This window comes from Pogoniulus pusillus, chromosome Z (assembly GCF_015220805.1).
Source record: "Pogoniulus pusillus isolate bPogPus1 chromosome Z, bPogPus1.pri, whole genome shotgun sequence".
Lineage (NCBI taxonomy): Eukaryota > Metazoa > Chordata > Aves > Piciformes > Lybiidae > Pogoniulus > Pogoniulus pusillus.
Window position 1 is genome coordinate 86,714,850 of NC_087309.1, and position 21,400 is coordinate 86,736,249.

A 21,400-nucleotide genomic window follows, 5' to 3' on the forward strand; every position below is an offset into this window, starting at 1 on the left:
AATAATAAAAATACTAATGAAAACAATATATAAAGCTAGTGATATAAAACTCAACCTGCTCACTCAATACTACAGCTGTTGTACCAAAACCAGCTTAGCCTGCCCAGTCCAGTTCCACACTTACACAGCAGGCATAACACCAGTATGGTATCTATCCAGCAGCTTACTGTCTGGTTTGGCTACCTATCCTGGGTGTGGTCCCTCCCAACTTCATATGAAGAAAGTTTACCTTATCCTAGCCCAACAAAGGACAATCACTCATCATCATGAAAAAAAAAAAATCAATGAATGCAACTCCCTTTTAAGAAATAAGAACTACTCACTTTTGTCACCATAACCACCACAAAGTTCTTCTCATCAATTTTGTATTCTTTGAGAGCAGTATCATCATTAAGGATTTTGCCTGGCAAATTAAACAGATATAAATTATGAACTTGTTATTTTAACATACCATCAGATAACCTTGAGACTCCTTCACGCGCACACAATTTAAAAGAGAAACACATTTCATAGAGATTTATAAACATTAGCAGCCCTAGCAAAAGTGTTCTAGCTATTAAGCTCTGGCAGTAGGGCTTCTCTTATGATCACACCCACAGTACCAGTTAGCTTGTTGCTCTAAGTATAAGAAGTTTCAGATCACTTAAAACAGAGGCATTAAATCTAGGCAAAGATTTATTGGACCTTTATCGCCAATACAAGTGATGTAAAGAACAGGTTTTAACATACAGTAAACTTAACTGAGTAACTTATAGACACACTAAGAAAATTTCTTCCTGCTTATCTTGTTTGCCCTTCATATTTATTAAAGTGTATATAGCTCCCTGTCACAAATTAACTTTATTTGCATTAGACAAGTTTGCAGCTTTGTAACTGTAACAATTTGTTCTCAGAAAAACCCTCAAGTATTAGAAAAAGACAGAACCATTCCACATCCTGTTACCTTGACAGAAAGACGACATTAAAAAATAGCAAGACTAAATAATAAATAATACACTTCCACTGCTTCATAAGGAGAGAAGACACTGTGGGCAAAGCAGATTTACCTCACATCTACAAGAACTCAGAAACACATTAAACCTGTAATTGATTTTTGTCTGAAAGGGTCTAGGTAGCTGGGGAAGGGACTACTGGCATGGCTTCAAGAAGCTCCTCTAGCTCTAAGTTAGATCAACCTCACCAAAGCTGAGTTAATCAGTGCTTCTGAGATAACATATTTAAGAGGACTAAACCTTCTGGGCAGGTTCTTTTGTTTTGGGACTTCTTTTGTCTTAAAGGAGTGGGAAGTGAGAGAAAACCATGCAGACGCCAAGGTCAGCAAGGCTGGGAAGCACACTGGAGCAGACATTTCCCTCCTTCTTGTAGCAAGCTGGAAGGCAGCCCTTAGAGCAATGGTGGGGCAGAATCCTGTCTGTAGTCCATGAAGGACCCTATGACACACCAGGGGGCTTTGTCTGAAGAAGTCCACACGACTGAAGGAAGCCTGCACTGGAGCAATTCATCACTGGAAGAACACAGCCCACAGAAGGAACACATACTTGTAGAAGTTACCTTTAGACTGACTCAAGTGTATCCACACTAAAATACACAGCATGTGAAACAGAGGGCACCAGAAGCCATTGTGTATCAAGAAAACTGACTGACCATCACAGAAATTTGGTGGGACATCTCACACAACTGGCTTGCCACTATCAATGGCTGAAAACTCTTCAAAAGGGATCATTGAGAAAAGAGGGGCTTTGGGCTGGCTCTGTACATTAAAGTATGTTTTCACTGTCCTGAGTTCAATGATGGTGAGGATAACATTGAGTGGTTTTGGGTAAGAACGAGAGGGAAACCCAACAAGGCAGATACCCTGGTGGGAGTCTTATAGATCACACAGTCAGAATGAAGATACAGATGAAATTTCTTTATGCATCTGGGAGAAGTCTCGCTATCACTAGCCCTTGTTCTTGTAGGGTACTTTCTTCCCTAACATCTGCTGGAAATTTAACACAGCTGAGAGGGAGCAATCCCAGAAGTAACTACTGTGTGGAGAGCCTCCTGACACACCCAATGAGAGAGCCAGCTAGGGAAGGAGCCTTGCTGACTTGATGTTTGTGAACAGAGAACTAGTAGGTGATATAACGATGGGGGCTGTCCTGGACATGGCAATCACTGATTTTAAGAGTTCTCAGTTGCTGGAGAAATAAAGACATTAGTCAACAGAACTGACACTTCGCAATTCTGGTGGGCAGACTTTGGCCTGTTTCAGAAACTGGTTGACAGAGTCCCCTGGGAGATAGTTCTGAAGGGTCAAGGAGTACAGTGAGGCTGGACACTACTCAAGATGGAAGTCTTGGAGGTGCAGGAACAGGCCATTCCCATGTGCTACAAGATGAGTAAGTGAGGAAGAAGACCAGCCCAGCTGATTAGAGAGATCTGGGGAGAAGTGGAGCATTTGTAGTTACTGGAAAAAGGAGAGGGCCTCTCAGAAGGACTACAGATTTGTTGTGAGGCCACACAGGGAGAAAATTAGAAGTGCCAAAGCCCTCAGAAATTAATTTGGCTTCAGCTGTTAAATAGAACAGCAACAAAAGGACAAACAAGAAACTCTAGCCTTTGTTGGATCCAGGGGGGGAATATAGTGGTCAAGGATGAGGAAATGGCTGAGGGACTCAGTAACTTCTTTGTCTCAGTCTTTAGTAGTAAAACCAGTTGTTTGCAGGATACTCAGCCTGCTGAGCTGGAAAGCAAGGATGAAGAGCAGAACAAGCTCCCATAATCTGCAATGAGTTGACTAGTAACTTGTTGTGGCATTTAGATATATATGTCTATGGAGCTGGATGGCATACACCCAAATGTACTGGGAAAACATGGGGAAGTAGCCACCAAGCCATTTTTCATCACTTAGCAGCACTCCTGGCTAACTAGGGAGGTTCCAGCTGACTGGAGAATGACAAACATGACACCCATCTACAAAAAGTGCTAGAAGGAAGATTGTGGAAACTACAGACCTGTTAGTCTGACTGTGGCAGGAAAGGTCATGGAGCAGATCATCATAACAGCCATTACGCAGCATGTGCAGAGCAATGATCTGATCAGGGCCAGTTAGCATGGGTTCATGAAAGCAAATCCTGCTTGACAAACCTGATCTTCTACAAAGTGACCTGCACAGTAGATGAGGAAAAGGCTATATATCTTGTTTATCCAGACTTCAGTAAAGCCTTTGACACAACATCCTTCTGGAGAAACTGGCTGCACATAGTGTGAAAGGGGGGATGCTTTGCTGGCTGAATGGCCAAGCCCAAAAGAGTAGAGGTGAATGGAGTTTTGGTTCTTGACCAGTGGCCACTAGTGTCCCAGGGCTCAGTGCTGAAGCTAGTTCTCTTCAGTATCTTTAACAATGATCTGGATAAGGGAATTGAGTGCACCCTCACTAAATTTGTAGAAGCCAAATGTGTGAGGTGTAACAAAGCCAAGTGCCTGCACCTGAGTCACAACAAACCCATGCAACACTAAAAGCCTGAGGCAGTGTGGCTAAAAAGTTGTCTGGCAAAGAAAGGATTTGCAGGTGCTGGCTGGCAGCTAGCTGAATATGAGCAAGAAGTGTGCTCAGGTGGCCAAGAAGCATCCTGGCCTGTATCTGAAATAGTGTCACCTGTGGGATCAGGAAAGTGATTGTGCTCAGCAATGAATGGCAACAAGACTGGGCTGGAGAATAAGTCTTACGAGAAGCAGTTGACAGAACTGGGATTGTTTAGTCTAGAGAAGTGGAGGCTATGAGGAGACTTCATTGCTCTCGACAGCTACTGAATGAAGGAAGCTGTAGCGAGTTGTTCTCTTTCTCTAGTATCAAGTGAAAAGAATGAGAATAAATGGCCTGAAACTGTGTCAGGGGAGGTTAAGACTGAATACTAGAAAAAAATATTTCCATAAAGAGTGCTCAGGCATTTTAATAAGTTGCCCTGGGAGAGTTATCATTCCTGGAGGTGTTAAAAAACGTGTAGAGACGGCTCTCTGGAACGTGGTTTAATGGGTACAGCAGTGTTAGGTTGATGGTTGGACCAAATGATCTTAGACGCCTTTTCCAACCAAAACAATTGTATGATTCTATGAGAGTTCACAGAGACCTGTCACCTGTAGGAGGAATGCCACACTCTAGCCAGGGATAACTGTGAGGAGTCTTCCCCCTGGGAAGCAAGGAGCAGAAGAAACATGGGATGGACTTGGCCAAAGAAGAAGGGAGGGGTGGGGAAGTTTATTTAAGATCTGTCTTTACCACTGTCCTACTTTGAGTGAATTTGTGCTAGTTTTTTATTTTTTTCCTGAGTCAAGTCTTTGTTTCATTCACAATGGTTAAGAGTGAGGGTGCCCTCCCTGCCCTTGTCTCAATCCTAGAGCCTTTTGTTGTATTTTCTCCTCCGCAGGTAGGAACAAGCGAGTGACTGTGTGGCTGCTTTGCTGCCAGGTGGGTAGGCTTAAACTATGACTAAACCACACAGACTTGTGGGCATTTTTTTAAGCTGAACTGATTTAGAAGCAGTACCACGAATCACAACAGAAAGTCTGCATTTCAGTGAGTTTTATACTTCTACTACAGAATTTTTAAGAAATATTTTACTATTTTAGTTGATTCTTATTCTGGAGACATGCCAAGGACCACTTCCCTCTGCGATGAAGAAAATACACATTTTTATAAGCATTCTTAGAGCTACTGGAATGCACCACTTCATTTAATTAGCAGGCCACATCCTTATTCTGAAGGCTGCAGGGAGATCAACCAATATGCATGCATAATGGTACGTGGAACACAAATGAGGTAATAATAACCTGTAGCACATGATGCAGCACCCAACTTAAATACACACACTTTTACTCTTTCTTTTTGCTCAGTCACTTTGGGAAAGCAATCTCCACAACAGTACATATTCAGACATCTTATCTTCCCAGGACACACGACTCACAAGGTTCCTACACTTTGCCCTAACACAGACGTCAACAGACCTACCTCATCACTGATTAGCATAAACGTTTTTAGAAACAAAACTGCCTGCATTTTAAAAACAAATGGTATACTTCTAATCAGGTTCAGCTGGGAGACCGCTCTGCTTTACCGTACTGTGAAAATTCTACAGCTCATTTTAATCAGTACACCCTTCTTGTATCTCTTGACCAAGAGAAAAATAGAATCTACCCTCAGATGGTCTGCCATTCTAAATCTTATTCCCTACTGCTTGTGAGGATTATACAATGCAGCAAACAAATTCTGGCTTTTGAAAATACTCAAGTCATATTATGTGACCTTATGTGATCCTTGTTCTCTTTCAATCAAGCAAACATAGTATTAGGAGTGTTATGCAGTTACACATGTGGCACAAAGTCTTCTGCCTTGTTTGTCCTTTATCACATGCATAACTCTTGCCTTCTCTCCACATTTATCCTGACTTGGGGGTTAAACTACAGCAGTCACTATCACTCCTCCCTGGCAGAGAAGGGGATCAGGAAAAGGTGAGAAGGCCCGTAGGCTGAAATTAAAATGGATTTAAGGAAACAGCCAAACCAATACCATCGCCAACATAAAGTATACAAAATTATACTCAGCCCAGTGAATGAATGGCTGATGGTCATAACAAATGGGAAAACAGTCCTGACTCAGAAGTAGGAGAAAAGAGGAGCAGCAGGGTCAGCAGGAGCTCAAGCAGGAAGACTCTCATGCTCAGCAAAACTCACACTTTATAATGAACCTGTTTCTGGTGTGGAAAAACCAGTCAGCAGCCCAGATAACTCCAAACGGCTAATGGCCTTCAGACCACAGCTGGCCTATGATTCTGTCCCAGAGAAACTAGAACACTTTTCATGTTCCTGATGTGCATTCCCTTCACTGAAGTACAGGGCACATGGCAGCTGCTAAAGAATCTAATCCTGAGTCTACACAAACATGGAGACACTTGACTTCTCTTCCATTAGTGTCTTTCTGTTGTCATCAGTGGCTTTAACTTATTAGAAGTGGAAACCCAATACTGTGCATAAATCAGGTTTTAGTTTTATTGTTTTTTCAACTGGGTTTGAGATTTTTCAATCTGCATTTCAATGAAACTAAAGAAGACTTAACACTCACAAAGTCAAATAAGAATGTAAAAAATAAGGCAGATACAGACACAGTATTTTTAGAATATCCATTACCTGCATAAATCAGTTTTTGGCCAGCTACTGGAAAAGCATCTTGCCCCCTTTCTGATTCAATCTTCTCTTTCAGTGCCTTCACCTAAAGCATAGAAATAGTCTTAATAAAAATGTTTCACAATACAAATCTACTTTATTCAACATTATAAATACTAAAAAGTCATTTTCAGTCTTATGTCAAGCACAACAGTCTCACAAAGATGCCATCATAACCACTTGCAGAGCTATGTGTTCCCTTCCTGAATAATCTCTTGCCCTTAATCAAATTAGATAGAGACTACTCATAGAGAAATTAAGTACACAACACAACAAAAAATACAGACATTTACAGCAGTCTTATTGCTTTCATCAATTGATCCATTACCTCTCCCTGTTCTTTCTCTGAATGTAGGAGGTACAGCTCTTATGCACATCTGATAGCTCTAAGCTTTCTTCTTCCTAGAGATTCCTCAGGGAAGGTCTCATTTTCATGTAAAGTCATAGTGAGACTCAATTTAACCCACTGGAATTACTTGAAGCCTTGGTATGGAAGGACTTGTGCAAACATGGGTTTGTGAATTTTATGTAAATACTTTTCAACTCTTTCCCCTCGCCCATGATTTTTGCATAACAATTTTAAGGCAAATGTTACACTTAATGTGTGGTCTTATGCACTTGCTTAGGCAGACTACTCAAGTACAGGCCACACTTTCAGAGTACCACATACTCAACTGACACTGTATTAATGTCTTCTATTAGAATACTCATATTCATCAGGAAAACTGTATTACATTATCATAAGGAGAGAGGATGAACACAGAATAACAAAAGATAAGTTTTGGAAGGCACATCTAGAGACCACCTATCTAGTCCAACTCTCCTGTCACAGGAAGGTAGCCTAGAGCAGGCTGCCTAGGACTGCATCCCAGGTAAGCTTTTGTATCCCCAGAAGAGAATCTACAGCCTCTCTGGGTAGCATGTTCCAGTAGTCTTGTCACCCTCAAAGCAAAGACGTTTTAGCTCATGCTCACATGGAACCTCCTGGGTGACAGTTTGCCCCTGTTGCCCTGCTGCTGAAAAGCCACTGGCCTCATCCTCTCAACACCTGGCCTTAAGGTATTTATAAGCATTGGCAAGATCCCCTGCCAGTCTTCTCCAGGATAAACAGCCCTAAAGCTCTCAGCCTCTCTCGTAAAAGAGATGTTCCTCTAATAATTTCTGTAGACCTCATCTAGATTCTCCTATTGTTCCCTCTCTTTCTTGAACTGGGGAGCCCAGAACTGGACACAATACTTTAAGTGTGGCCTCACCAGGGCAGAGTAGAGGGAAAGGATAATCTCCCTTGACATGGCGGCCATACTCTTCTTAATGCACCACAAGATATGCTGGCTTTCTTTGCCACACGAACACACTGCTGGGTCATACTGACCTGTCCACCACACCACCTGGGTCCTTCTCCACAGAGCTGCTTTGCAGCAGACTATCCCTGTGGGAGGTATAACCAGCCCTGCTAACACAAAAAGCCTGACAATTTTCTGGACAAAAGGCCAAGCCTGGCTAAGAGTTGACAATGATCAGCTTGACACCTCCAGATACTAACTGGCACCTCTGGGCCCAGAAGTTTCTGACCCTGCTTTTGCATGCCTGGAAGACTTAGCTCTCCAACTGAGAAATTTACCACAGTTGACCCTAGACAGGATGTAAATGGAGTTCTGTTATGGGGAAGGGGTGTGTGGGTGTGCTCCTTCACACAGCAAGCAGCCTGGCAGTCAGATCTTCTCCCTTTAGACTGAGATGTCATCTAGGGAGTCCTCACCCCTCTCCACTTTGGTGAGTGTATATATATATAGAGGATACTTCTAAAGTGATCTTCCCTTTCTGAATGAGTGCACATTTTGGTTCATCTCTCTCTAGATAGCTAATGGGTTGTGCAGCCATTACCATCGGAACCCATAATTTTACTGTGGTGGAAGGAGTACAGAGTAATTGCAATTAATTCAGTTTTCAGATGGCTTTTGCTGTCTCTTGTGGGTGCTGGCAACAAACCACGAACGTCTACTGGTGCATGTTGTTTTACTTCCCTAGATGCAAGTCTCTACACTTAGCTTTACTGAACTTCATGAGGTTTCTCTCTGCTCAACCTGTCCAGGTCTCGCTGAATGGCAGCACAACCTGACAGGATGTCAGTCACTACTGTTTCATATCATCAGCAAACTGCTCTTGCTGCATTTGGTTACTTCATCCAGGTCACTGATGAATATACTGAACAAGACTGAACACAATACTGATGCTTGGGGAACACCACTAGCTACAGACCTCCAACTAGACCCTGCATCATTGGTGACAACCCCCTGTTCTCTGTTATTCAGCCAGCCAGATCTCAGTCCACCTCTCCATCCATTCATCTAATCCACACTTCCTAAGCTTACCTATGTTACTGGAGATAGTGTCAAAAGTCTTGCTGAAGTTGAGACAGACAACCTTTTACTGCTCTCCTCTCATTTACCGAGCCAGTCACAGCACCATAGAAGGCTATCAGATTGGGCAAGCATGATTTTCCTTTTGTGAATCCATGCTGACTATTCCCAATAACCTTCTTTTCCTCCACATACTTAGGAATGACCTCCAGAATAAGCTATTCCAACACCTTTCCTGAGACAGAGGTGAGCCTGCCTGGTCTGCAGTTTCCTGGGTCCTCCTCCTTTCTGTTTTTTGAAGAATGGAGTTACATTGGATTTCTTCTAGTCCTCAGAAAACTCTTTATGATTTTCAAAGATGAGAGAGCATAACTTAGCAATAACATCAGCCAGCTCCCTCAGCACTCATGCATGCACCTGACTGGGGCCTATGGATTTATGGGTGTCCAATTTGCCTAAATGACCTCTAGTCCTATCTTCCTAGTCCAGACTATTTCTTACCTTCAGGAAAGGGTATCTGTACTGATAAATTGGAAAAAAATGTTTTGAGAGAAACTATCTGTACACAAACACTCACTCTTCTTGCTTCCTGAAGATACTCCAAATATATGCAAAATAAAGACAAACAATCTTTTATTAACTTATTACTACAACTTAACTCATCTTTTTTTTTCCTGAATATTCATGCACTTTTTTCACAACACATCACAAGGGCAGACCTCCATTGTGATACCTCTTCCACTTGCCTTCCATTTAATCCTCCTTTTTCCCCTCAAATTTTATTTCTGTGTTTATCTCTTTAGCAGGATAATCCCTTCAGTTTGTTAGGTCCAAAAAAGATGAACCAAACAGTCCTCCCGTAGAGTTGCATCCTTTCAGTAGTCTACATAAAAAGTAGTATTGTGTTACCAGGCTTCATAACCAAGCAAACAAGACCTGCAGAATCAAGTCTTACCTAACCTTACATCTGATGCAGGGTATTCAATCACTTGCTATACAATGATACAGAACAAGACATGCCTTCCCTCTACAGGACTACACCAAAGCAGGAAAACAATTGTTTTCTTCCTCAGCAGGTGTAGGAAGGATGCTGTAGGTATTCTTACTACACATGCCATCCCAGCACCTGTCAAAAGCTTTACAATCCATCTCCAGCCATTCAGTTACTTTTCTGTAGCAAAACTAACAACAGCTCACTGTTATCCTTAATTATCCAGGTGGGGTCAAACCATTATTGTGGTGGTTTAGGAGTTTCCCCCTTCCCCATGATTCACCAGACTAACTCAGATGGATGGAAGTTAAGGAATGAAGCTATTATTTACAGCAAGGCAAAACTTACAAGCGTATATACACAATATACACAGCTATTTACAACTATATACAAGTTAAAAGTCATATAGAACTACAAAACCCCTCCCAAATAGCAGAACTGCACAAGAGGGCTTTCAAACTAACTCCCCTCCTTCTTTCCACCACCACCCTTATATCAGAAGCCTTATGTGCAGGGGTGAGACTGCCAGATAAGGAGCTAGAAGCACGATGATTAGCTTGGGTTACACCAGTTCAGGTAGAGATAGTTAATACAGCAGCAGCCGCCAGAGAAAACTGACTTTACGTTTCTACCATTCAGCAGAACCTATAAGTGACACAGACATTACTGTTGTTTTCTTCTTTTCACAGCCAATAATCTAATTTCTCTCATTAAAATATTCCAGTTAGCCTCAAACCACCACAATTATTCAATTTAGTAATAATCTGATGATACCATCATCATTCTCATGCACTTCTGCTTGTTTCTGGATTTACATTTATTTCAAAACAGTACTTCCTTGAAAAACAAAAAACTTATTTTTATTTCCTCTCCAATTATTTAAGATTAGAGGTCACTCAACTTCCATCTAACAATCTCCATAGGCCATAGATAAACCACCAAGCAGTTTTCCCTGAACATTAAAGTATTCAGTACTTCCAATGGATGCTTAACCAGAGTTCTTCAAGCAAATTAACATGCTGGATCATGTTAAAAATCTGATAAACATTCAAATACATACTTCTAACACACTGCTCACCTATCCATGTATTTTGGTGCTTGTATAAATCACTCAAAGATGACAACTCAATACTGCTTCTTTCATTCACAGTTAGCATACTTGTCACAGATTTGCAACCAAAGCGGTGATCAGCCAGTACATTTTCAGGGAGCAAATCAAGGCTTCTTTAATGTCCTCTGCATTCAATCAAGCTACTGGTTCCAGATGTCCACTCTTGTCTTGTTTTATTGCAGATTACAGCCTTTCTTCTACAAGGAATAAACCTCAAATCTATTTTCTCAAATAAAAAAAGTCTGAACAGCTCACTATGATAATTTAGATTAAGACACGCTGAATAGACATTAATTACTACACAGTAACTGGATCCATGACTCCACATGAAGGAGTTAAGATGTTCATTGTACTAAAACAGTGACAGTAAAATTCCAACAATCCACTTGCCTTTTCTGTCCACCTTGTCTGCAGTGTTTCCCAAGACTATAAGGTGATTGATGTACTGCAAGTGACCTGCAGTACTGCCTTCTTCCAAAACTTTCTGTATCACGAGTTAGTGGAGTTTTCAATATACAGGGAGGTAGGGAGGCACTTCAACAAAACCTACACCTTGGACTTTAGGAGGGCAAACTTCAATTTGCTCAAGGAACTTATTTCCAATGTCCCCTGGGCAGCAGTCCTTGAGAACAAAGGGGTCCAGGATGGTTGGACATACTTTAAACAGGAGCTCTTGAAGGCACAGGAACTGGCAGTTCCCACGTGCCGAAAGATGAGCTGCAGGGGGAGGCGACCAGCCTGGATGAGCAAAGAGCTCCTGAAGGAAGTGGGGGAGAAAAAGAGGGTGTATCGCCTCTGGAAGGAGGGGAAGGCTTCTCCTGATGTGCTTAAGGAGGTAGCCAGATTATGTAGGAGAAAAATTAGAGAGGCTAAGGCTCAGCTAGAACTTAGGCTGCCACTTCCGTGAAAGTTAACAAAAAGCACTTTTATAAATTTATCAACGCTAAAAGGAAGGGCAAGAAGAGCCTCCACTCCTTACTGGACCAGGAGGGGAACACTATAACTGATGATGAAGCAAAGGCAGAGGTCCTGAATGCCTTCTTTGCCTCAGTTTTCAACAGTAAGGAGGGAGGAGGAGGAGGCAAGTGGCCTCTTGAACTGGGGGATGGGGTCGGGGAGCGGTGTGTTCCCCTGGAAATTCATGAAGAATTAGTTCAGGACCTGCTGAGTCATCTGGACACCCACAAGTCCATGGGACCAGATGGGATCCATCCCAGGGTGCTGAGAGAGCTGGCAGCTGAGCTGGCCAAGCCACTCTCCATCATTTTCCAGCAGTCCTGGCTCACCGGAGAGGTCCCAGGAGACTGGAAAATGGCCAACGTGGTCCCCATCCACAAGAAGGGTCGGATGGAGGAACCTGGGAACTACAGACCTGTCAGCCTGACCTCAGTGCCAGGGAAACTGATGGAGCAGGTTCTCTTGGGGCCAATAACTGCGCACCTGAGGGATGGCAAAGAGCTCAGGTCCAGCCAGCATGGGTTTAGGAAGGGTAGATCCTGCCTCTCCAACCTCATCTCCTTCTATGATCAGGTGACCCGCTTGGTGGATGTGGGGAGGCCTGTGGATGTGGTCTATCTGGACTTCAGCAAGGCCTTTGGCACTGTCCCCCACAGCAAACTGCTGGCTAAGCTGTCAGCCCATGGCTTGGATGGCAACACTCTGTGCTGGGTTAGGAACTGGCTGGAGGGCCGGACCCAGAGAGTGGTGGTGAATGGTGCCACATCCAGCTGGCGGCCAGTCACTAGTGGTGTCCCTCAGGGATCTGTGCTGGGCCCCATCCTCTTTAACATCTTCATAGATGATCTGGATGAGGGCATGGAGTCAGTCATCAGCAAGTTTGCAGATGACACTAAGCTGGGGGCAGATGTGACTGAGTTGGAGGGCAGAAGGGCTCTGCAGCGGGACCTTGACCGCCTGGACAGATGGGCAGAGTCCAATGGGATGGCATTCAATAGCTCGAAGTGCAGGGTGCTGCACTTTGGCCACAACAACCCCATGCAGAGATACAGGCTGGGGTCGGAGTGGCTGGAGAGCAGCCAGACAGAGAGGGATCTGGGGGTAATGATTGACACCCGCCTGAACATGAGCCAGCAGTGTGCCCATGTGGCCAAGAGAGCCAGTGGCATCCTGGCCTGCATCAGGAATGGTGTGGTCAGCAGGAGCAGGGAGGTCATTCTGCCCCTGTACTCTGCACTGGTCAGACCACACCTCGAGTACTGTGTTCAGTTCTGGGCCCCCCAGTTTAGGAAGGACACTGAGATGCTCGAGCGTGTCCAGAGAAGGGCGACGAGGCTGGTGAGAGGCCTCGAGCACAAGCCCTACAAGGAGAGGCTGAGGGAGCTGGGGTTGTTTAGCCTGGAGAAGAGGAGGCTCAGGGGTGACCTTATTGCTGTCTACAACTACCTGAAGGGTGGTTGTGGCCAGGGGGAGGTTGCTCTCTTCTCTCAGGTGGCCAGCGCCAGAACGAGAGGACACAGCCTCAGGCTGCGCCAGGGGAAATTTCGGCTCGAGGTGAGGAGAAAGTTCTTCACTGAGAGAGTCATTGGACACTGGAATGGGCTGCCTGGGGAGGTGGTGGAGTCGTCGTCCCTGGGGCAGTTCAAGGCAAGGTTGGATGTGGCACTTGGTGCCATGGTCTAGCCTTGGGCACTGTGGTAAAGGGTTGGACTTGATGATCTGTGAGGTCTCTTCCAACCTTGGTGATACTGTGATACTGTAATCTGCTGCAAATTACAAGGCTATCACTCTGCTCAAGAAGATATCTTCCATGTGCACCAGGTGCCTCCTGGATTGCCTATAGCTTGCCAACCTACATTTCCAGCAGGTGTCAGGGTGGTTAGCCAGCAGGATGAGAGCCTCAGAGCACAGAACCTCTTGCAGCTGGAGTAATGCTTGATCAATTGGCTCCACACAATCAGGTGGCCTGTAGTAGACACCAACCAAAAGACCCCCTTTTGTCTCTCATTCCCCCAGACTCTAATTCTTACCCATGAGCTTTCAGCCTGGCTAATCCTCAGAGACAGCTCTTCATACTCTACCCATTTTTTGACATAAAGGGCAATGCCTCTCCCCTGCAGAACCTGTAGCCCAATGACAGCCACACATCTGTCACAGTATTTGCCCCACTAAATTTGAGTAATGACAGCTAGGTTATTGCTTTATAGCAGCATGGTGGCTTCCAGCTCTTTCTGTTTGCTGCCCATGCTGTGTGTGCTGGTGTAGAGGCACTTCATTGGGCTGTCAGCTGTATCATCCTCTTAAGGAAACACATAATGATTACTTTTGAGGTATTTCACCAACATTCCTATGTTGCTCCCTATCACCTTAGGACCTCCAGACTCAATTCTGTAAGATTTCAAGCAGTACTGTAAGATGTGCAGCAGTACTCCCAGCACATCTCAGAGCAACAGGATGGGCACTCTGTTCTTTTAACCTTGGTCTCTTGCCCCACAGACTATCACCCTCTCACTTCAAGACTGGTTTAAAGCCTTGTTAGTGAGCTCCACTAGGTCATGAGCAAAGACTATCTTTACCCTTTGAGGAAAGTGAATCCCATTTGATGTCAGCAGGCCTGCTGCCATGCAGACCATTCCATTAGCAAAACCCTCAAAATTGTGGTGGCAACACACGCCACAGAGCTACGTATTAATAGACAGGATCCTTTTGTGGCTTCCAGTTTCACTGCCTGCAACCATGAGAGGTAAAAAGTAACACATGTCCCAGATTCTCTCATCAACTATCCCACAGTCCTTGAAGTCTCTTTCGATTGCCCTTGAACTATGTGTTGTGGTTTCACTGCTGTCCACATGCAAGATGAAAAATGAACACTCTGAAGGCTGTATCCTGTACCAAGCTAGGAAGTTTCCTAGTGATGTCCTTAAGCCAGGCTCCAGGGCAAGAGCAGACTTCCATATGAGAAGGTTCTGGCCATCATACTGGATCCTCAGTTATCTTAAGAAGGAAATCATCTACCACTATAACCCATGTCTTCTTACTTCTGGCGGTGGTCACAGTACAGGGGGTAGGCCTTTCTGACCTTGGAGACACCTTTGGCATAGGTCAACCACCATACATATCTTTTTATTGACTTGCTTTCCATATCCAAAGCCTCATACCTATTGCACAGAGGGACCTTGGAAGGAGAGGCAGCGAAGCATACAGTTTGCCTACCACTTACCTTCATTCACAGAATTACAGAATGTTGCAAGTTGAAAGGGACCTCGAAAGATCGCTGAGTGCAACCCCCTTGCCAGAGTCAGATCACCTAGAGTAGGTCACAAAGGAATGCACCCAGGCAGGTTTTGAATGTCTCCACAGGAGACTCCACAAACCCTCTGGGAAGCCTGTTCCAGTGCTCTGTCACCTTCACAGTGAAAATATTTTTTCTTATATTTACACAGATCATCACAGTATCACAGTATCACCAAGGTTGGAAGAGACCTCACAGATCATCAAGTCCAACCCTTTACCACAGAGCTCAATGTTAGATCATGGCACCAAGTGCCACGTCCAATGATGCCTTGAACAGCTCCAGGGACGGCGACTCCACCACCTCCCTGGGCAGCCTATTCCAGTATCCAGTGACTCTCTCAGTGAAGAACTTTCTCCTCACCTCAAGCCTAAATTTCCCCTGGCACAGCTTGAGGCTGTGTCCTCTCGTTCTGGTGCTGGCCACCTGAGAGAAGAGAGCAACCTCCTCCTGGCTAGAACCTCCCCTCAGGTAGTTGTAGACAGCAATGGGGTCACCCCTGAGCCTCCTCTTTTCCAGGCTAAACAATCCCAGCTCCCTCAGCCTCTCCTCGTAGGGCTTGTGCTCGAGGCTTCTCACCAGCCTCATTGCCCTTCCTATGCTCCGGCTTGCACCCATTGCCCCTTGTTCTGTATCACTGGACATCACTGAGAAGAGCCTAGCTCTGTCCTGCTGATACACATCTGCTGTCCTGCTGATACACACCCTTCACATATTTACAGACATTAATGAGGTCATTCCTCAGTCTCCTCCAAGCTAAAGAGATCCATCTTCCTAGCCTTTCCTCATAGGGGAAATGTTTCACTCCCTTAATCATTCTTGTGGCTCTGTGCTGGACTCTTTCAAGCAATTTCCTGAGGTCCTTTTTGAAGTGGAGGGTCCAGAACCACACAATATTCCAGATGTGGCCTCACCATAGTAAAGTAGATGGGGAGAAGTAGCTCACTCAATCTACTAACCACACCCCTTCTAATGCTCTTGGCCACAAGGGCACATTGTTGGCTGATAATAACCCTTCTGTACACTGGGACACTCAAGTCCCTTTCTTCTGCTCTGCTATCCAAAAGATCAGCCCCCAACCTATAATGGTACATGGGGTAGTTCTTTCCAAGATGCAAGACTCTACACTCGCCCTTGTTGTATTTCATTAAATTTCTCCTCATTCAACTCTCCAGCCTGTCCAGGCCTCTTGCCAGCAGAGCCTTCAGGTGTCAACCACTCCTCTCAGTTTTGTGCCATCAGCAAACTTGCCGACAGTGCACTCTATTCCCTCACCCAGGTCATTTATGAATGTAATGTGACTACTACTGGTTCCTACACCAACTCCTGAGAGACTCCAGTGGATACAGGCCTCTACCTAGATTGTCCCAATGACCACAAATGACTTCTTTCCTCCAGCCAGTTCCCATTCACCTCTCTACCCAATCATCTAGACCACACTTCTTCAATTTAGCTGCAATGATGCTCCTCACACCTCCTCTTTCACTGCCTTCTGCAGGTACGACATAGGATTCCCATTCTTAATTTTTTTCTGATGGCTGTTTCTGCTTCTGTCTCACAAAGGGCAGAGCATGGTTCCACCAGTCTCTTTCTCAGCCTCCCTAATGCTCTTTAATCTTTCTCCTTCCTCTCTCAGTTCTACCATCACACTGAGCAGATTGTTCTCAGTTCTTGGTCACAACTTACATAGTTGTTCTCAGCACTGCCATCTATTATTAGTGAAAGGCTCTGGTGTGCCCCGAATTCAGCTCAAGATATGGGCAGACAGTTGTATGGAGCCTTGTGTGGCCTGCCTCATCTGTTCTGGCAAATGCAAGTGACAGTGTTCTGACAGGTGGATGCTATTGTGAGGCTTCTTCCAGGAGGCTGACAACTATTAATTGAACTCATACCTTGAGGGTGACAGTGCCTTTATGCATACTCTCCTGTGTGAACTGTCACAGAAGCTGATGTACAACACACTGTTTTCTGTGTTTCTTAGGCCAGTTTTTGCAGGTGTGAGGGTGGTAGTAACTGCTCTGGCAACACCTGGGAGAGCAGCCTGCTCCTGTTGGGTTTGTCCATTGCCTGGTTGCTTCCCTACCAGGAAAAAAACCCAACGAACCAAAACACACACATCAAAAACCCACAAACTTGTGCATGATAGTCTGCTGCTCCACTGCAGGTTGCACCAGCTCCAGGGCAGCTGTCCTCACCAGATTTATACTTGTAGTTCTAGCATATCTGGTACAGCAGCACTGGAGGGTATTCAAACCTCCACAGTATACATGTAGTTTCCAATCTCCACTGGGTTTGCACACCAGTTAGAAAACATTGTTGAAGGGTGAATGAATTCACTGAACTATCCCCTGACTTTCCAGTTCTTAGATATGATCACACATAGGACAAAGAAAATGTCTGTTAGTTCAGTATTGTAATCAGTGCTCCATCTGAGTTGCAGCCAGCAGTAATCAAAGCAATACCTGTAGTTTTAACAGGTCAGTCAGCTGAGGTTTCCACAGCAGTAATACTAAATACATCAGCTAAATACATACAAAGACATGTACCATTAAATCACCATGCTTTCAGCATCCTTTCAGAGAAATCAGCTTTCACTACATTCTAACTCTGTTTAGGCCAACAGGAGCAGCATGAATGATTCACTGTTATCCTACATATGCTATTAATACAAAAGCTGCAGTAGGAATATTGCATATGCTGCCTGCTAGGCTTCTACCCTACGCATCAAACCACAAGACTGCATCCAGAACAGCTAACTCAGCAGTCACAGACAGACCTCATGTACCTTTGTAGAGCTACTTGTATTAATAGTAGCTACTTCACTGAGGCTATAAATACTGAACTCCTCCAGATATATCCAATTATTGCATGGTAATTTGTGTGATAGGTCTGTCCTGACCTAAACCACATTATTAAAAGTAATGCAATGAGTGGTATCCAATGAGGGCGTTTGAACTGTGGAAAGATATTTTACAGATTAAGTAGTCTGTTCAATATCATGAGACTGAGAATGTGGAAAGCAGAGATGCTTTCCCTTTGCTTCCCAAGAGTAGGAGTGCTGAGAGCAGTCAGGAGGAGCAGTGCATGAGTTGGTGGTGCTACTACAAGACAGTTGTAGAGAGCAATGAGGTCTCCCATCAGCCTCTTCTCCAGATTGAACATTCCCAGCTCTCTCAGATGCTTCTCATAAATCATGTGTTCCAGACCAGTCAACTATCAAACAACACCCCCAGATCCTCTCCTAGTGGCAGCTTTCCAGCTACACACCACCAGGTCAGTAGCTTAGCATGACGTTGTGACCCAAGTGCAGGACCTGACACTTTGCCTTGCTGAACTTCATACAATTAGCCTTGGCCCATTGTCTAGATCCTGTCCTGTCACCTCTGGAGACTTTCAGGACCTGTCTGGATACATTCCTGTGTGACCTGTGCTAGTAGTCCTGCTCTGGCAGGGCGGCTGGACTCGCTCTCCAGAGGTCCCTTCCAACTCCTAAGATCCTGTGATCCATTCACCACTGCTCTGAGCCTGACCATTCACAGTTATTTTTTCACCCAACATAGTGTGTGCCTGTCCAAGCCATGAGCAGTCGGTTTCTCCAGGAGGATGCTGTGAGAAACTGTGTCAAAGGCCTTACTAAAGTCAGGATAAATAACACTGACAGCATTTACCACATCTACAACTTGAAAATGAAGACACAAGAGAAGTCCACTGCAGTTTCCAGCACTGGTCTTCTTTATTCTCTGTACATGGCAAGTGTTAGAAGCAACAACAGTAGACAAGCACAAAACCAGTATTATTTATAAACACACAGCAACTGATGTAGAAGCAGGGACTCGACAGATGTCAGGTGGTCTGTGCTGCCATGACTGGAATGCAGAATGAGGTAGAGGCCTTATCCTTCCACGGAGCAGGCCTCTGGGCTAATCCCTCCACTGATCACTCTCAAAATAGTGTAACTGCTTTTGATACTGACAGAGGAACATCTTGACCACAGTCCAGCCTCAACATTCTACAGGACAGTAGATAAAGGTGTAAGTACTGCCTGGGTTAAGAATCTACTTACTCCCTCCCAGAGGGAGGCCTTTCGTCTAAGATCCGTGATCATGACTTAGCTCCCAAGTTATTGCCCAGCAGATTTTATGCATGTCCTTACAATCGTATTTTAGAGCTACACAGCTGTTCTGCAGTTCAGTGCATTTACTACCAGCAATTGTGAAGAATTCGTGAATGTTGTATGCAAATAAACTGCACTATTCATGCACCTGACTGCTTCTTTTGAAGGGAGCCAGACCTACAGCAGACAGGCAGAAAGTTCCCACATCTGCGACATTCTACAGTATTAAATTGGCATATCTATTAAAAGATAAGTCCAGCTGCCTGTAGCCCCTCTCATCTTTGAGGACTGGCTAGAATGCAGGGAGATACATCTCTTACTAAATTTACCCTTCACTAAATGCAACATGGCCATACATGCCATTCTGTTTAAGAACAGAGCATATATCAAATTCAAATTTCTCAGAAATTAATTGCTCCAACTAAGTTTATCCAAAATCTACACCAAATTTAAACTCAACATAGTTCAGATAATTTGCAGAACTTCCCAAGGGTAAAGTTAATTGAACATAGGCTTCTTTCATTTAAATGGATTTTCACTCTTTAGATATCCTTGAATGGCAGAAGTTTAATCTGTTATGGTGATTTACAACATTTTGACAGATGAGCTCTAAATTATTAAAAATTCTGTAATGCACTTCAAGTTTTTCCTATAAACTAAAAATATACATTACTCAGGTAACTTCTCAAAAATATATTAACTATTTTCTACTAAATATAAATTTACATAAGAGAATCTGTCATATGTCAAATTAATTCACTTAAGTAACCACAGATATTTATTGGAGCAAACAAAAAGTACTTCTACTTAAGCCAACTATTAAATACTACACCTTGAAACTGCTAGAGAATGCAGTCAGCTGCAGATGTCAGCATTATCCTATTAGAGGCAGAAGTTCAAGAAACATGCTAAAGTAAGTTCTTCTAAACAGTGCTTGCTTGTTCATTTGGTTTTCCTCACTGCCTTCCCTAAGAGGCCAGGAACACTTAATTTCCAGAGTATCCAAAACTAATCCTCAGAATGAAAAAGAAATAGGTAGCATCAGATACATGTAATTTAACAGTGCCAGGCTAGTGGCATAGAATTTCCTCTTGTTGTTGTAACTGGAGTGACTGATGACCACCCACTAACAAGAAGATATCCACACACTTAATCTGGCAAATAAAGAGCTCTCCCTGAAACAACCCATGTGTCAATCTGAACCACGTTCTTTTAGATTTAAACTGTAAACTCTACTTTTTCAAAGGGGAAAAAAAAGGAAGCCCTCTAGCTGCTCTTCAGAAAATCAGCTGCAACTTTCAGTTCATCTTACACAGAGTTGCTGAAACATCACCTACAGAGAATTAGGACTTAGAGAATATAGATTTCACATCACCACCATCAGTTCAGAATTTATTGTAAATTAATTTCAGGGAAGCATACTGATCTGTCAAACTTAGAAAGTAGGTTTAAGATACACAGTCAGCCTCTGCATCCATAATATTTTTCTCCTTTTTTTTAAAAACTTTTTTTTAAGATGCACATCCACAAATCAAAGTTGCAGGCTACCTAGTTTTATTCCCCATGATCAGAGTATGAAACATTTATTTGCCCTCAGAGAATACCATTCTTCTACCCTATAACTTCAGAGTGGAAAAAAGGGAATCCATACTTTACGACATCTTTAAGAATGAACATCATTAATCTGCCAACACTTACCCTAAATACTCAGTACACTTACTATGGTGGCCAGCTTGCAATACAATTCTCTCTGCCTGCCACTCAGAGACTCTACTGAACACCATATCCTCAACAACAGATGTTATGATTAAGAATCAGAGTTGATTGACTTCTATAAAAAAATGAGGTCCTCCAAAATAAATATCAGTCCCTAACTGCATCCCAGCTAGGCATCCTGAAAATGTGTTATATGAAATTGCTGTATTGCCCAGTTGTTCCCTACAGTTATTTCAGCCACCAAGCAAGCAGCACATGGCTGGGTTCCATCTAGGCAAGTAGTTCTCATTGCTTAGTTCACCAAACAAACTCTCCCTTCCATCTTACACCCATTTCCATTTCTCCTACCTTATTCACTATGTCCAAACAGGAGAGAAAAAAAAATTAAGTTTTCTGAGACATATTTCATCACTACCAATAAAAAAATGGACACCATAATTCCACCAATTTTAATAAGGGAAACTTCTGAATGAGTTCTATAGAGAAACTACGTATAAAACTGAATCCAATCCTTTCACACATTTACATACTTGCCTTCCACACAACAAAGGAATCTGATCCATATTCACCTACTCAAGGCTGCAACAAAGTTTATTCTGATGTTAGAAACCCTTTCCCAATTCCCAGAACAAATTAACTCACAGACTATGACTATTCA

General features: G+C 43.6%; 1 protein-coding gene across 1 annotated transcript in view; it reads right to left on the reverse strand.

The window, feature by feature from the left end:
- Positions 1–21,400, reverse strand: part of RAD23B (RAD23 homolog B, nucleotide excision repair protein) — a 47,886-nt gene that overhangs the window by 17,895 nt on the left and 8,591 nt on the right. The window contains exons 2-3 of the mRNA XM_064176807.1: positions 6,166–6,247; positions 324–403 (exon numbers count right to left, since the gene is read on the reverse strand). Of these exons, the coding sequence (XP_064032877.1) occupies positions 324–403; positions 6,166–6,247 (162 nt within the window). The remainder of the gene's footprint in view (positions 1–323; positions 404–6,165; positions 6,248–21,400) is intronic.